The 16,800-nt window shown below is 33.0% G+C and overlaps 1 protein-coding gene and 1 long non-coding RNA gene across 3 annotated transcripts; one reads left to right on the forward strand and one right to left on the reverse strand.

Annotated features, from left to right (window-relative positions):
* Nucleotides 1–4,532: 4,532 nt before the first annotated feature.
* Nucleotides 4,533–15,939, reverse strand: LOC148272636 (uncharacterized). 2 transcript variants are annotated; one of them, XR_015824808.1, is made up of 4 exons: nt 15,720–15,939; nt 8,326–8,370; nt 6,853–7,045; nt 5,259–5,396 (listed from the first exon to the last, which is right to left on the reverse strand). It is a non-coding gene; the product is annotated as an uncharacterized LOC148272636 (long non-coding RNA). The 2 variants fall into 2 exon arrangements; XR_015824809.1 differs by lacking the exon at nt 8,326–8,370 and having other exon boundaries at nt 4,533–5,396.
* LOC148272637 (uncharacterized) lies at nt 5,078–8,397 on the forward strand. The gene is made up of 2 exons (XM_088239769.1): nt 5,078–5,439; nt 6,876–8,397. The coding sequence occupies exons 1-2, from the start codon at nt 5,078–5,080 to the stop codon at nt 7,510–7,512; spliced, it is 999 nt and encodes a 332-aa protein (XP_088095895.1). The 3' UTR covers nt 7,513–8,397.
* Nucleotides 15,940–16,800: the final 861 nt, after the last annotated feature.

The raw sequence follows: 16,800 nt of genomic DNA on the forward strand, positions 1-16,800 counted from the left end.
CTTGTCTGATCATCATTCCCAACCCTGTCATATATTGATTTCCCACATATTTGTCAGACTTCACTTCAACCTACAACTACATATAAATTTTGTAAAAATGTAAAATTTACATATTGTTTTTGAGACATATACTTCAACATCATCATTCCCTTTCCACACCTAATGGTGCATAGGGCACTGCATTGGTACACCAATCGCAGCGTATCTTGATCATTTGTATTACATGAAGATAAGGTGATCAGTCTTACGCAGCTACCGGCTTAGGGACTATGAAATATTGTAGTGTAAAAACACCCTTTTGAATAATGCTTCATATCAACCATGTAGAGAATCGAACCTGAGACCTCTTGCATGGTAGGCAAATGCGCTGACCATTACACCACGAGGCTGACTTATACCCACTTTTTAAAAACTAAAATCCGAAGTCTTCGCAATTTTTAACAATATGGCTCAAGTTAGAAAGTTCTACCTAAATATTGACATAAAGTGGCTTAATTTGCACATTTCTTCCAGATATAGGTTCTAGAATTCTTCTTTCACAGTGATACTTATTTATGCTTTATTAAGTTAGTTCATTATATCTTAAGAACTAATATAAACTTTTAATAACATTACAATTTTTTATCAAAATTTATCAAGAACATATTTTTTCAAATCAATTTGAAATCTTTCAATGCTTCCTATTTCTTTAGGCTACGAATTGAACAGATTCAATACCTTATGATTTTTTGTTGTAAGTCTGTAGATTTTCACAGCCTCTATACTAGAGATACGTAGATACTTACACTATTGTTTATGTTGTTCATCGACCTAAATCCAAATGGTGGAGGCTGTAATGCGGTCTGAAATATCGACAACACATCTACAAAATTATAAAATGGGTGCTCCCAATGGTTTGGACATGCAAAGTGCATGGGAAGAACAGCTAAAAAAATTTATTTGAATGTTGATGGATGTAGAAAACAAGACAGGGCAAATGGACATATAAGAAATTAGAATAATTAGTCTGTGCATATAAGATGCATTAATGTGGTCTGTATGTCAAGATATAATAAATGTGATGTGCTGTCCTCCCTGTCAATTCTTATTAATATTATTGATCCCCCTTCATTTTTTTGTGGTTGTTCAAATCAGCTTACTGAAAAAATCTTCTTATTTTCCATCTCTCTTTGCATACTGAAAGTAGCTTCATGCTATTATTGATGGCCTTTTTATAGGTTCTGCCAGATAAACAGCTCTGGTGGAATTTTTTCATGATTTTGAGGCTTACAAAAGGTTTTGTAATCATCTTTGTGAATCGGACCAAAATAACACTAGAAAGAAAACAAAATATTTAAGGCGTTAAATTGAGACAACATAACGGCGCAACAGCTGTTATTTTTTATTTAGTTTTTGCTTCGGTTTGCGCTTGCGATTCTTGACCAGAGTACCTATGGCCCATTGTTTTGCTGTAAACTATAGCTAACTTGGTGAATGATAATCCTAGAATGACAAATTTTTGTCCATATGGGCGGCTCTACAGCCGTGGCGCCTTATTACTGAGCTGAGGCTAAGCTGCCCGACTGCTCTTCTTATCGGCATGACCAGAGGCAGGTTGGACCTGGAAGCCGGGGGGTAAAACAGTCGGTGCTGATGCTGCCCATGTTAAATCAATTTAACTTCCCTCTTCTGATTTAACGGAGTGCATATTATGTATTTCTGGATTGATTATCTTCTTTACGCACATAGTTCTCAAGGCTACCAAATTACAGCGAGCTCCTTTCAACAGCTTTTCTCCTTTAGTAATGAGCAATTTTTTGTATGCGGGCACCGTCAAGGAGACCTAGTCCTCAGATGTGTGCAGTAGCGATGGCTAAGTCCTATTTTTTTAGTAGGTATAACACAACCTCATTTATAAATACTTACCGTAAAATATTAAAAATTTATTTTTAATAAATATGCAATCGAGAGCATTTATTTATTTTTATAATAGCTATTTTTCGCATAAGTTTCAAACAAATACAATCCAAAATCTTATCAAAATTTAGTGATGATCATATGATTTATTTTATTTGTGCGTGCGGCACGAATGACTTTTATCTTAGTGAAAAGTTTTTCCCTGGCATGTTAGAATGTCACTCGTGTGGATAGGACTAAGGTTTTTAAAATATATCAGGTCAAAACTATTTAACGATCCCAGAATTTCTAGGTTTTATCTGTTAAGGAGTAAAAGGGTAAATAATTTTTTATTGATATATGAAAATCTTTGATAACACAATGCTTAAAAAAATTAACAATAATTTTATCGATAACATACTTCAGTTTAAAAGACATCAGTTTAAAATAGTTAATATCTAGCTTATGTTAAAAAAGGTTTATGTAAACTATGTATGTATTAATTAATATAATATAACTAAAGTGACAATACATTTTTAACAACAGCATTGACATATAATACATAGACATGCCTTAGAAAGTAAAGAGGTGGCGATCGAAGAACGACTAAATATGCGTTAGGCGTGAGTTAAGTGACATAATTTTTGAGGGCTCAGGGTATGTCTATGCATTAATATGTAAGTCTAGTACAGTGGAATCCGCTTATTGTGATCACACGGGACCAGTTATTTTTTATAACAAAGGATGAAAAAAATAAAACAAAAATTAAACACTTATATTCACACAAAACCACATATCCTATTAGCAATTTTAAAAACCTAATATTTATTTTTTAAATTCATTGATGTTTTTTTAAAACTATTATTTTCAAGGAATAAACCGCTAGCCTATACTTTAGAGGCTTGTCAGCAGGTGGGAAAGAGAGGACGTGGAAGGAAGTACATCACGACCATCGGACCAATTGAGAAAAAATCTTTCGTGGATTTCTTTCTTGCAACTGACGGGAATCGAACCCGCGACACCAGTTTCATAGCTCGGTGCCTGTCGTTTGTTTGCCCTTTACTGGAGTTAATCAACTCCTGAATGTAGCCATCTTTTGTAGAAAGTTATGAACGATAGGACCATTTTGTAGGAATTCCTAAGCATTTACAATCAATAATTTTTTAGTGACAACAATAGGCGAAGTTTAATCACAATATGCAGTTTATGTTTATACATCTACTATCTGATTATGATAACATTAACCGATTGCCGATTGCTAACATTATCCACAATTCTAACATCCGGATCCACTGTACCGTACCTATTTATAACGAAAATATTTAGATATTTTTTTGGATTTATTCATTAGATCCTTACATAAAATGAGTACAAAATAGCTTTTATTACATATATATATATATAAATAACGAGCCATGATCGCCTAAAAGTCATAACCGACAAAAACAGTATTTTACAGGCGAATATATTGGTGTTAACATAGGTTGTGTCCATATTTTTCAAATTTATAAAATAGCACCAAAATTTAAACAAAATGGTAAAGGTTATACGTCATTCGAAAGAAATTTTTCTGCTCAACAAGATATTGTGTTTGCTTTTACGTTACGTACGAGGTGTGTTCAGAAAATAACGTGAATTTTTAAATTTCGCAGGTTTGTCAATTTTTTATTATTATTATGTTGGTATACATGTCCCTGAAGTATGCTAAAATTTCCGCTGTACTCATTGTTCACTTTGTCTGCGGCAGCCGCTAAGGTTAGACGTGTTCGGCGCGCTCAGCGATTTTCGTTTGTTAAACAAAATGGATCAAAGAGTTTGTATCACATTTTGTGTAAAAAATTAATTAAAGTGTGTGAAATGTTAACAAAGGCCTATGATGAGTCTGCTATGAGTAAAACAAGAGTTTACGAGAGGTATAAGTGTTTCCAAGATGGCCGTGAAGACGTTGAAGATGACGAACGGCCCGGACACCCCAGCGCATCGATAACTGATGAAAACGTGGAAAAAGTTAATGAAATGGTTATGAACGATCGCCGAATCACAATCAAAAAAGTCACTGATGATGTTGGCATATCGATTGGCTCATGCCATGAATTTTTTTTTAATGTTTTGGGTACAAAACGCGTGGCAGCAAAATTTCGAACAAAAACAGCGGCGAATGGAAGTTGCTCAGGTATCACTAAATGAAGTCAACGACGATGCAGAATTACTGAAACATGTGAAAACAGGTGACGAAACATGGGTTTACGGATATGACGCCAAAACTAAGGCTCAATCGTCCCAGTGGAGGTATTCTGGATCGCCTAGATGAAAATCGCCGAGCACCCCGAACACGTCTAACTTTAGCGGCTGCCACAAAGTAAACAATTAATACAGCGGAAAATTTTGTCATATTTCAGGGGCATGTATACCAACATAAATATTTTTTTAAAATTGACAATCGGACTCTCCAAACCTGCAAAATTTAAAAATTCCTGTTATTTTTTAACACCCTCTTTTATTATTTTATTTGATTACAAGCCTTTAAATGGAATGTCAAGTAGACGAAATTGAGCATTTACACCTTCTGTTTGCATTCAATCGAGGAAATAAATTTGTCAAAGCTGCTCGCGATATTTGCGCACTGTACGGAGAAGATTCTATGAATTATTGTCTAATTTTCTGTAAAATAATGAAGAAGAATACATTCTTGACTAATTTGTTCTAACTTTTCTCTGCTGTATCTTACGTTAACACCTAGTACTTTAAGAATCGAATTTTGTATAGTTGTTTATTGATATCAATAAAATAAATATTTAACACAAAATTTGGTACTTAAAGTATGTTTCTTAATAATTAAGAAGACAAAGTATTATCCCGTAAAATACCATTTTTGTCGGTTACTTTGTGTGGCGATCAAGGCTCGATATATCAATTACTTAATGACATCACAGATCTGAGATTCAAACTCTATCACAATTCTTATTTTTCAGCACAGTTATTTATGACAAGTTAAAATAGCATCAAAATTTTTTTTTTGTGATTTATAAAAATGTCCTGTCGCTGGATTGCAAATAAGTATGTTAGTTTGGTACGACGAAAATAATATTTTCATAATGTAAATGTAATTTATGACAAGTAAAAGTGAACGCAATTCAAATGACTTTTAAACTTTCCAATGTTTAAACAGTACTTAACAGCTCTGTTGGCTTTTCTAGGTACGATGGCATCCCATTCGCCCAAGCGTATTTCATCGATTGAAAAGGCCAAGTCTTCCGAGAAAGAAAGTAAGGACGCTCGTATGAACGCGATCAACAACAATGTTCTTCGTGTGTCTCCGCGGCGTCAGGCGAACCTCTTTGCCGACTGGTACAGGAAGCTAGTGGACTCGGACCGCAGTAGTCTCTGCCTGTACTTGTCAGATAATGCGATCCTCCAGTGGTTCGGCAGGACGATCAAGACCAAGAAGACTATCTCCGGGTTCCTCAAGTACGATATGCATAGCACGACCCACCGCATTACTTCTGTGGAAGTCTGTGGACCTATCCATGTCAGGGGAGAAAAGGAAGAGAAACGATTGGAAAAGTGAGTTACATAAAAATACTGAAACCACGATTTACAGGTCTTGTGGCTTGTTCGTTGGCTGGTTTGAGTGAACGCTTTACACACTAACATCCACTACTGTGCCCATTTTTGAACATCCATATTTCCTCGACTCTTCCATCTGCTGACTTTAATTTGCCAAGCTAACAGTGAAAGCAGTAAAGTAAATTAAATTAAAATCATTTTAAAAAGTAACTCGATTATTGATTTAAAAATTCATAGTTTTTTTTAGTATGAATGAAACGGATTGGAACACCCTCGGTCTTTTAAACAGTTTTCGGGTATGTGCAGGGAGTTTTTTTTTTAGTTTAGTGAAGAAAAAGAGTTAATAATGAGGAAATTCAGTGATTTTTTATTTGTTAATTGACTATAATTAAAAAAAATATATTTTTATGTATCGTATTATGCTATGATTTTTAAAAGTTTTGTAATTTTGAAATCACTCCGCTTGTGACATCACAAGTTTTCGTCGGTGAGTTCTGCTGATTAGTAAGTAGGCTTCCCGGAAACCGGAAATCTATCACAACATTCTGTCATTGGCTGATGCTTAAGGACTTGCGAAGTACATAGTTAATTTTTAATAAGTTTTTCATGCATTTTTGAGAAAATTCACCATACAAGTAAATGCTACAAGTTTTGTATGCAATTTTCCGTTGCACTAAACATTCTCATTATTGATGTGGGTAAAATTCATTTTGATAGTATGGGCTCATTGATGTCCAAATAAGATAGACCAGATCTTGTCTTGAGGTAATAATGATTATATTTTTTTTTGTCCTAGCTTTAATTTTCTTTATTTGTATTTTATTCAATTAAAAAATTGTGTTTGCCATTTTTTGAATGGACTAATTCCGATAATAAATAAATCCTACTCTAACATAACTTGATTCTCGTTTTTCCCAGTACAAGTAAAAAAAATATATATTTGGGTTATAATTAGAACTCGAATCTAATTTAAAAAATGAAATGTTTTTTTTTTCAAAAACATATAAAATATTAAATCATTTCGTCCAAATACAGTTATATTCACAGTTTGTAATTTTTGTGCCCAAAAATTAGTGTAAACAATATGAAATAGGAGTACAGACTAACACAGTATTGTATACAAGTAAAAAAAATATTTATGGTTTTGATTATTTGAAATAAATGTATAAAGATTTACTACATATTGATGAAAAATATATATTTACCTCAAGGAATCATACTCAAGTAATGTTAATGCTATTTCAAATCAGTGTTACAGAAATCAAATTAAAAAGAAAAAAAATCTATCAAGTTTATAGATTGTTTTTTATTATTTTTTAAATGTAAATTAATATATATTTTTATAGACTTACTAAACATAAATTGTTATATGCAGTCCCAGAGTTTAAAAAGTTGGTGTTTTCAACATACCAATTTTTCCGTAAATATTCCAGGCTCTCCATTGTGGACGATGAAGTGCTCGCAACACCACTGAAGAGTGATACTCCAGCGGGGATCCTCAATGCCTGCCTCAATAGAGTTTCTCTCCGGAGTCTCTCTGTCAAGAGATCCCGCGCCTCTTCATCCAGCCCGGAGAGTCCGGTCACCTCGGTAGCCAAGAAATCTAAATTTGATAAAAGTCCGGGTCAGGAAGAATCGGATGTATTAAACAATATGGGGGTGAGATTGGGGGCGAGATCGCTGTTTAGAACGGATTTAAATGCCAAGAAAACTGCTAAAAAAGACGAATCTGTTACTGTTTTGGAGGAGGGACAGGGCGATTGCGTGCCTTCGACAAGTGGCAACGACCTCCAGAGAAAACGAGGGAAGGATAAAAATGACGAATTTTATTCTCAATTACCGCACAGCTATATGGAAGCTCGTTGCGTTATCGAGTTTACGAAAGCGACGATAAAGCGCGGAGCCGAACTTTTGAAGTGGGAACGCCAGTGCAAGCTGCAAGTCGCGTACACCGAGGACCCGGTGTTTATCGGGGAGTATATAATATGGACCATAGTTTACAGTGATAATAACAAATGCCGGAGAAATTTACTCGCAGCATTTGAGGCCGTCAGCAATGAGTGTCAGTGAAAGATAGATTTATATATAGTGTAAAAACTATTATCTCATTTACTATTATTTTATGAAAAGTTATTTTATATGTATGTATAGTTTTATAATTTGTTGGCAATTTGAAAAAAAAAAACAAGTATATATATTTATATATACACAGTGTTAAAATCATGAATATGTTTATATTATTTTGAAAATTTATTGGCGTAGAGCTGCTTACGAAGCAGACAAATACACATGCAATAGACGAACAACAAAAACAAGCTTCCGTATACTTTCTACCTCTATGATTATAAAATATGTATGTTTTACGAAGATGTTTGCGAACCATCCCATATATGCATAGTTTAAAGGTACAGATAGAAACATGCTCTTGAGCAATTGCTACCTAATGGCATATGTCGAAAACATCACTAGTGTTGACCATGTTTAAATTTTTGCTTGATTTTTAAGGCGGGGGTGGAAGGGGGAGTGCTCATAAGCAAGTTTGAACGCGTTTGCTAATTAGTCGTTCATTGCACTGCAAGCAAAGGGCTGATTTTGTTAAGTTCTGTGCGAGGATAGCCACCTGGTTTTTCATGTTTTCCACTACACCGACAGAGAGCCTGCTAGTTTATGACGTGTGTTGGAGTTTTTGCTTTGAGCATGAATATTCAGAAGCATGCTCAAACGAGTCTGCTCATCTCGAGTAAATGTATACAGTTATAAAGCATGCTCGTCTTAATCACGCTCATAAACATGCTTTTTTAGTAGCATGTCTATCTGTACCACCGTGTTTTCGTATGTCAGAATTTTATTTGTTTAAAATATTATTTTTTATTAGAGTCAAACCTTTCGTAGATGTTGCACGAGTAAGAAGTCAGTCATCCATATTGTCTGCAAATAAAATATCAATTTGAATTTCAGAATTGGCCATACTTTTATTAATTCCATTTTAAATATTTCGTAAGTATTTTGCATTCCTACTTATATTTCTATTTTTATTTTTGGAATAATAAATACTACAATAATTAATTGCTTTAACCATTTAATGAAAATATTTTTAAAATTAAATTATATTTTTATCAAGACCATTACAGTATTCAGGTTTGGAAGTCAGGTTCTTAGAGTTGAAATTTAAGTCACAATAAATGTGTATATTCTTCCAAATATATTACTAATATTCCTCATTTCAAGAACTGTACTAATTATTATTAATTATTCAATTATGTATCTTTTATCATTTAGTTATGATAGTATGTATTAAATATCTGATTCTTAGAAGGGAGTCTATTTAAGTCATTATAAAAACGTACTTGTATATTTCTGTCATTTATATTATACACAAAAATCTATCACACTTTGTATGAGTTGAGGTTGAGTAAGGGCTCGTCTAAAAGTCTTGTAGAATTTTCTGTATTCATCATCATCATAATCTGTACCCAATGGTGCATCATAGGGCACTGCTTTGGAATACCAAATGAAGCGTACCTCTAAGGTGATCAGTCTTTCGAGTGCAAGTCCAGGGGAAATATTTCAGTGTAAAGCCAATTTCAAAACAGATATTTCATGTCGACCTTGCCTGGAATCGGATCCGGGACCTTAAGAATGGTAGGCGAACGCGCCAAAAACTACACTACAAGGCCGACTTATGTCCACTCGATTTCCTTATTCAGGATTTTTACCTGAGAGCAGCCATTGAGTTGAAAACACTAGTTCAGGGTTCTGGTTTGTTTCATTACACAGAACTCAAAATAACAGTAATTTTTTTTAAAAACATTGAAGTTAAGTTCATTGTTTGTGTAATTAATTTAGAACAAGACTCCCTTTGTATTATTTTTAAAAATACATAAAAAATTTCATCTTTAAAACCTTTAATTTGTTGAACCTACTTTTTTCTTTCTTAAGCTTTGTATATTTGCAAAATTACCTAATTTTTATGTTTGACATTACTAACAATTACATAAGTCCTTGTGTAAGTAAACGTACTAACATTTAATACATTTTAGTTATTTTATTTTTCAATGAAGTAATAATTGTGATATTTAGAATGCTCAAAAAGAAAACTTTTCCTCATCATTAACTCGACACATAAATAGTTCCTATGACATAAAAAATAAATTGTATCGAAATAAAACAATGATAAAATACCGAATTATAATCATTATAATTGAAAACATTTTTAAATTTAGGTATTGGGGCATTGGAGGAAAAAAAAATTGTAAATACATTAAATGACCCCGTACTTAACATTCCAATTTTTTTTCATTTTAACCTCTTTTTTTATATCACTTAGTTTTTAAACTATGCTAATAATTTGATAAATATTTCAACAGAGATGGAGAAATCTTTGAAACATGGAATTCTTTGCATTTACTATACCCACCATTCTGCCTATGTTCGAATATCAATATTTTTGTATCAAGTATCCCACCTGTGTATGTGAAGTTTTTTTACTTCAGTTCCTTAGAAAGTTAAGTAATCTAGTGCTTGATTATAAAGATTTGGGCGTACTCAAAATATTGTTGATATATTAGCTTTGTTATTTTACTTAAATTTTTTCAATTTCATAATTACGCACTACCTGTTTTGAGGGGAATCAGACAAAGAGATTTTTTTTAAAAATAAAAGTGAATTTAATAACAAAATTTATTTTAATTTAGATTAGTAAGTTTTTGTACCAAAAGGTATGTTAAAAAAAGTTTGGAAGTTAAATCATTCGCACCCCCAGAAGTACACTGCCGTAAGTCTAAATTTCTCTGTTTTTAATTATGATTGCAATTCAACCACATTTTTTTGCCTCGAGGAGATCACTCATATATCTACAATCACAAACTTCAGTATTCTTTGAAATCAACGAGGAAGTTCAGTGCTATGGGAAATTCGATATAAACAATGCTTTCTTACACGATGTAAAAATTAAAGCATTTGTACGGCAAGTTACTCTAAAATGTATGAAAAAAAAAAAAACTACTTTAAAAGACATCACAAGTTCTTTTTTTAAATCAACCTATGATAAAGTTTGATAGATTTCCGGGTTCCAGGAAGCTTACCTGCCAATCAGGACAACTCACCACGGAAAACTAGTGTAAAATAGTTACAAAACTTTTTTTTAAAATTGCGATGATAATACCACAAATAATTAATAATTTTTTTGCCTTAATTTATTTTAATTTTGCACCACAACAGGCCAGGAGGCCCAATTACGGTGGTGAATTACATCACAGAACACCCAGGCTTGAGAAAAATCACATTCTAATTTTTGTGTTCTCGCCGGGAATCGAACCCGGAACCTTCCGTGCGTGAGTCAAGCGTCTTGACCACTACACCACGGAGGCCGCCAATAGTCTATTTACAAATCAAAAAAATCACTGAATGTTCTCATCGATTAAAATACTAAGAAAAACACTGCAAGTGTTCTCCTCGTGTCTAAATATCTAAATAAAATATTGGGTATTATAAAGTCAATATACGTTAAATTTTTAAAGGTTTGTTTTTGCTCGACTGCAAAAATGGTTGATTTCGAAACACCACAGCGTACTTCTGGGAACGAAAATTGTTGCGTTTTTGTTAAAATGGAAAAAATTCAAATAAATACTTAAAAATAAACTATACATACAACGTAATAAAAGTGCAGCGGTCATCTGCGTTTTGGGAATGTAGTCGCGCTTATGTGTCCTCAGCGCATTTAGTATAAAGAATTGAACAAATCTAGATACCTCACTTACTCTTTACTTGAAGTATTGAGAAAAGGGAGATAGTTAACGTACCGCAGAATGCAAAAGAAACATAAAATTTGATAAGGCTTATCTAATTGGTGATATCATCATTTCCACATCTGCATCCAGTGATGCATAGGCCACTGCATCGGTACTCCAATGGCAATGTATCTCGAGCATGTCACATGAAGGTAAGGTGATCAGTCTTACGCTTCAGGTGCTAGTCCAGTTAAAATCAAAGTTTCAAGTCCATCCTGCCAGTAATCAAACGTAGGATCTCAAGAGTGGTAGGCAACGCGCCTTTTTCAGGCGGATTATCTTTTTCAGGATTTTACCCGAGAGTAGCCATCGAGTTAAAAACACTCGGGGCTATGATTTTAATTCATCCGCGTGGACAAAGACGGAGTATTTAAACTTTTTGAACTAAATTGATGGTGCTCTCGGCTTTAAGACATCTCAATATTGTCTATATGTAATTTTTAATTTTAATGATCAGCTTTATGCTGCCATATTCTCCCAGTATTAGATAAATAATTACAATTTACAGCATGCAATATTGTTTTTATTCACATGCATTATGTTTTTGACCACACTAAAATGTATTTTTCATTCCATGTAAAATTTAAACATTTCCAGTACTGTAGAATAAAAAATGAACACAAAGAATAAAAAAAATGTTTTTTTTACAATATGAACGCAGGATTTTAAAGAGAGTAATTTGAAAAATGTTATTACATTACCGCTTATGCATTTATAACTAAAGTGTTATGTACTTTTTTTGTATTTATCATGCATTGGTTAAAAAAATTACAAAAGTGGGGAAGATTATCTGTTTTCCCATAAATGGTTATGAAAAATTGGTATTTTCTGTGTTAAAAAGGAATAAATATTAAGATTTATTTTGAGCACATTCCTTTGTTATTTAATTCCACAAAATAAGAAATGTTTCCGCTTTCTTATGAATAATTCAATGATTTCAGTTATTTCATAGATTCCACTAAAATTGTCAACAAAAAAACTGTTTTTTTTTTCTCCGACCCATTTGTTTTAAGTCAATTTAAGTCAGATTACAGTTCACAAAATGCTACTGAATCTTGAAATTCTCAAGTTTACAAACAAAAATCAATATTGGCCAATTGAGCTATTAAAAAAGGTTAATAAGTTTGATTGTATTTTATTTCTGATCAGCTCCCAAAAACGGTTTACTTAACAATAATTATTATTGTTGTATTGAACTTTTTGTGAGCATCTATTCTCAATTATTACAAAGTGAAAAAAGTCTGAATTTGAAATCATTTCAAAGACTGTTTTTTTTTTAAATGTGCCAAAATATTATTAATATACGAAAAAAAGTGTCCTTTTCAAACATATCTCATGATACTGATTAAATAAATGTTAGCAACCAACTTATGTGTTTTCTTTATTATTAATTGAGACCCTTCGTATTAAAGACGGCCAAACGACCCCATACCTATTTTCGAGAAAATTTCGAAAATCTGTAATAGCACTTTTTAATTGAAATATTTACAAAAAAATATAATATTTGGTGCCATTAGAACTTTGAACAGGTTTTGGATTATCTGATTATGCCACGTCTTCCTTGGTCGTCCTCGTCTCATGTTACTGTTCATTTTTGCCATATATACTTGTTTTACCATTCTTTCGTCATCCATTCATTCTACTTAATTTTAATCCCAGTAATTTAGATTCAGATTTTGCTCTTCATTCTCAAGTCAATAAAACGGTAAGTGCTGGTTTCTTCCATCTCCGACAAATCAAATCCGTAGGAAGAAATATTCCTATAGACGCAACTAAAGCTTTGGTGAATGCTTATGTCGTTTCGCGTCTGGATTACTGTAATGGAACGTGCGCAAATCTCCCAAAATACCAAACTGATAAACTTCAATCTGTTTTCAATGCAGCAGCAAGGCTTGGAGTAAAAACATATTCTCACATCTTACAACATCTTTGAGATTTGAACTGGTTAAAAGGCCCAGAGAATAAAAAAAACAAGATTTGCTGGACAGTATTCAAATCCCATCATGAAATGGCTCCAAGATACCCATCGGACCTTTGAATTAGGGAAAATACATGTCGAAGAAAATCTACTCTTAGATCAGTATTCGAATCAGGCAGAAGAAAACATCAAAATCCGGCGCTCCTGCGATCCTGCTTTTGCCGTTGCCGGCCCCTCTGCCTGGAACCGCTTGCCTTCAAACTTACGAATCATCAACATTCCCAGTCAGTTCAGATCCGAACTAAAATCTCACTTCTTTAGATTATCATACCCTCAATTTTAAATCAGAAAATATGATATGTCACTTTAGCTTAGTTAGAGTGCAAGTTTAAGTATACAATTGTAAAGCGCCCTTGAGGTGATTTTTCAGAAAAATGGCGCTATATAAATCAGCCAAATATTATTATTATTACATGACCAAAGAGACCGACAGAGAGAGAGATGTTATAAGGAAAACATACAAATTTTGTGATTGTGCTATGAAATATTTTTTACCATTTTAAAGGTATCAACCCAAACCTCGATATAAATATTTAGGTTGAAAAAACCACAAGGATATCCCTCGAATAAGGATAGTCATATTGTGGTTAGGTGTCTAAGAAAATCAAACGTATAATGATCGTAATATAGTATTTATGATTATAGTATTTATAACGTCCTTGTAAACAGGAAAAATACATTAATATTTATCAAGGATTGGAATATCCTGATTGTTGATAAATAGAGGTGGATGCGATGTGAACTATGTATGTCTGGGCAGCTGTAAAAATGCTGAAGAATCCGGCGATATATAACTCAATATGCCTAAGAAAGGACATATATTATCCTCTATGTAAGTTTTATACTGCGGAATAACCATTTGTCAAAATGTCCAGGAAACAAAAAACCTTTCATCAAAAAAAGGATATATATTTTTTTAAATGCAGTTTGTTTTGTGTTATTGAACTGTATTAGAAAATCTATTTTTTACTATCATCTATAAGAAGTTACTGAGGAAGTTCAGTGTTTAAAAAAAATAATTTTTTTGTTCATCATCATCATTCCATGTCCGCTCCCTATTTGGGGCATACGGTGTCCACGAAGATCCTCCAGGCATCTCTGTCAGCTGCCAGCTCCATCCTCCCAAGTCAGGTTCGCGTCTCGTAGTTCTGACATGAACTGCCGACGAACAGTCAGCTGTGGACGTCCAGGACGACGAGAAACTAATACCATGTAAAGTAGGAGAGCGTGGTTAAGGCTCTCAGGAGGCATGGCCAAACCAACTGTATCGCCTCCACTTGATGACAGTTGCTACCGGAGTTTGTTGTGTCTGTTCTCTTGTCACTTCATCCTCACAAAGTCAAACCACCGCACACCCGAGATTATTCTGAGACACCTATTCTCAAAACTCAGTATTTAGCGGTTTTGGGCCCTAGAGAGGTGCCACGATTCGCATCCAAAGAGGAGAATAGGTGTTATGCAGGCGTTATAAAGGTGGCATTTGGTTTTCACTGATTATATATCCGATCTCCAGACTGCCTTCATACTGTTGAATATGGAGCCTGCTATTCCTATCCGCACTCCCAGTTCTTTTTGAAAGCTGCCATTTTCCGTAACATATACTCCCAGGTATTTAAAACTCTTGACTTTTTTGATGATTTGGTTTGACAAAGTCAGTTATAAAAAATATTAAAAAAACTATCTATTATCATTTGTGATTTATTGTTATATTTAGAATGAATTGATTTTTTCTTTCTGTAATGTTCTAAATAACTGAAAAAAAAAAAAAATTCTATCCTCTCGGCCTACTACCACGAGGAAATGGTGTGATGGTTTGTTTTTTGTTTGTTAGGTTTTTCACTGATTTTTTCTGGGATATTAAAAATATCAGGTGATAACGAACCCCACAGAAAAGATCCCAGTTTGCTTAGCTACAGTTTAGACTTAAAACAGGGCCAGGGGTGGTATTCTGAATGAACCACTCTCGTGGCACAAGAAAACAGTTGTTCTCGTGTATTTTGTATGTAAATACACGAGATAATACGGCCACGAGAGCGTTTGGAATACCAGCCCTGGATATGATGCTGTCTTTCAACTATTCTATTATTTGTTTAAGTGCGATTTGAAAAAATTGCTTGGGGTAAATTCTGGAAAGATTATTCTTAGTAATTATAATGACAAAGAAAAGAAGACGACTTCAATAATATTTTTTTAATGCGTGAAGAGATTATAATTTTAATAAAAAAAAAAAATTATAGCAATCATCAGATACATCCTGCATATTAAAAAAAAAACATCTCGCGATTTAAATGACATGAAAAATTAATAAAAGTACATACAGGTAAAATTATAAAATTATTGATCTACACACCTACGTAATTAGATATATATAACTATAAAATCCATAATTCGTCACCAAGCGAAAATAAATATACGGTATTAGTTTTGTAAAAATGTTAATATATTTTTTATTAAATAGTAAAATACACACATTTGCATTAGTTACAACAAAAAAACATGCAAAAACTTACTTCAAGAATGTTGACCCGGATCAGATGTTCAGTTCACAGTTCAGAATAATTTTGTTTCCACATTTTGAAGGGACTTCGCTTGAATTTTACGGAAAAGGTTTTACAAAACTTTTCTGACATCATATCTTTGACATTTCTCATAATTTAAACGAGGGAAATGTGAATACATTTATCAATATCTTAACATCACGTTCACGTCACCTTCGCTGAAATAACTATTGCCGGTTGCCGGCCTGGCATTTGTAAATGTCATTGCCCTTGAAAAAGTGGCGGGACCGTTGCGCTAGACAGCTGAGATACCTTTTTTGCATTCTTTTCAATGTTTTTATTATTTCTTTTTTTAAATGTCCTGTTATTTTTCGTAAGTACTTACCGTCATGCATTTTTTAACAGGTTTTATGTAAGTGTTTTCTATTGATTTATTTTATTTTATTTACTATCTTTTGTCATTTTACAGTAATCGTCATTGAGATACTAATAGTATAATATAATATGCATGCTTTTACTTTCTATTTTGTTGTATCCCAACTCAACACTAGACTCTTAGCCCCATAAAGTTAGGGATACGTCATTATTTTTTTATAATGTGTGTCTATATATGAATAAATAAAATAAATAAATATATTGCGAAATTATACAATATTATATTCTAATTTTTTTAAACTAAAACATTTCATTTTTAATAGAGATACTTAAAATCAAATGCTAGTTGAATAAGATTATAAATATATGATTATTTATCATATTTCTTTTAAAGATACACCGCAAGACAAAAAAAATTACGAGTTTACCTGCTACCGCGCCCCTTGACTTTACTGAACCCTTTTTCTAAGAAATCCTTTATCGATACCTCTTTCTTTTGTTTAATAAATTAAGGACACTATGTGTCACCTTTCTACAATATTTACATTTTAAAATGTCTCAACAGTCTTGTTTTACCCGCGTTTGAGTGAACATAACACAACAATCATGGAAAGTGCAAAGCAAATGTCGATTGCGATAAAATCCAAAATAATCACATTGTCGCAAGAAAACATATCTAATTGTGAAATATCTCGTCGAGTTGGGTATTCAGAAGGTG

The sequence above is a fragment of the Micrasema longulum genome, unplaced genomic scaffold (genome assembly GCF_059751315.1).
Source record: "Micrasema longulum isolate JH-2025_06_02 unplaced genomic scaffold, ASM5975131v1 h1tg002263l, whole genome shotgun sequence".
Taxonomy (NCBI): domain Eukaryota; kingdom Metazoa; phylum Arthropoda; class Insecta; order Trichoptera; family Brachycentridae; genus Micrasema; species Micrasema longulum.

What these genes read in the sequence shown, in the direction of transcription:
- LOC148272637 (XM_088239769.1), top strand. Translation starts at nt 5,078, where the DNA reads ATGGCATCCCATTCGCCCAAGCGTATTTCATCGATTGAAAAGGCCAAG. An exon ending in GAAGAGAAACGATTGGAAAA is followed by an intron (nt 5,440 to 6,875) that starts GTGAGTTACATA and finishes TAAATATTCCAG; the next exon opens with GCTCTCCATTGTGGACGATG.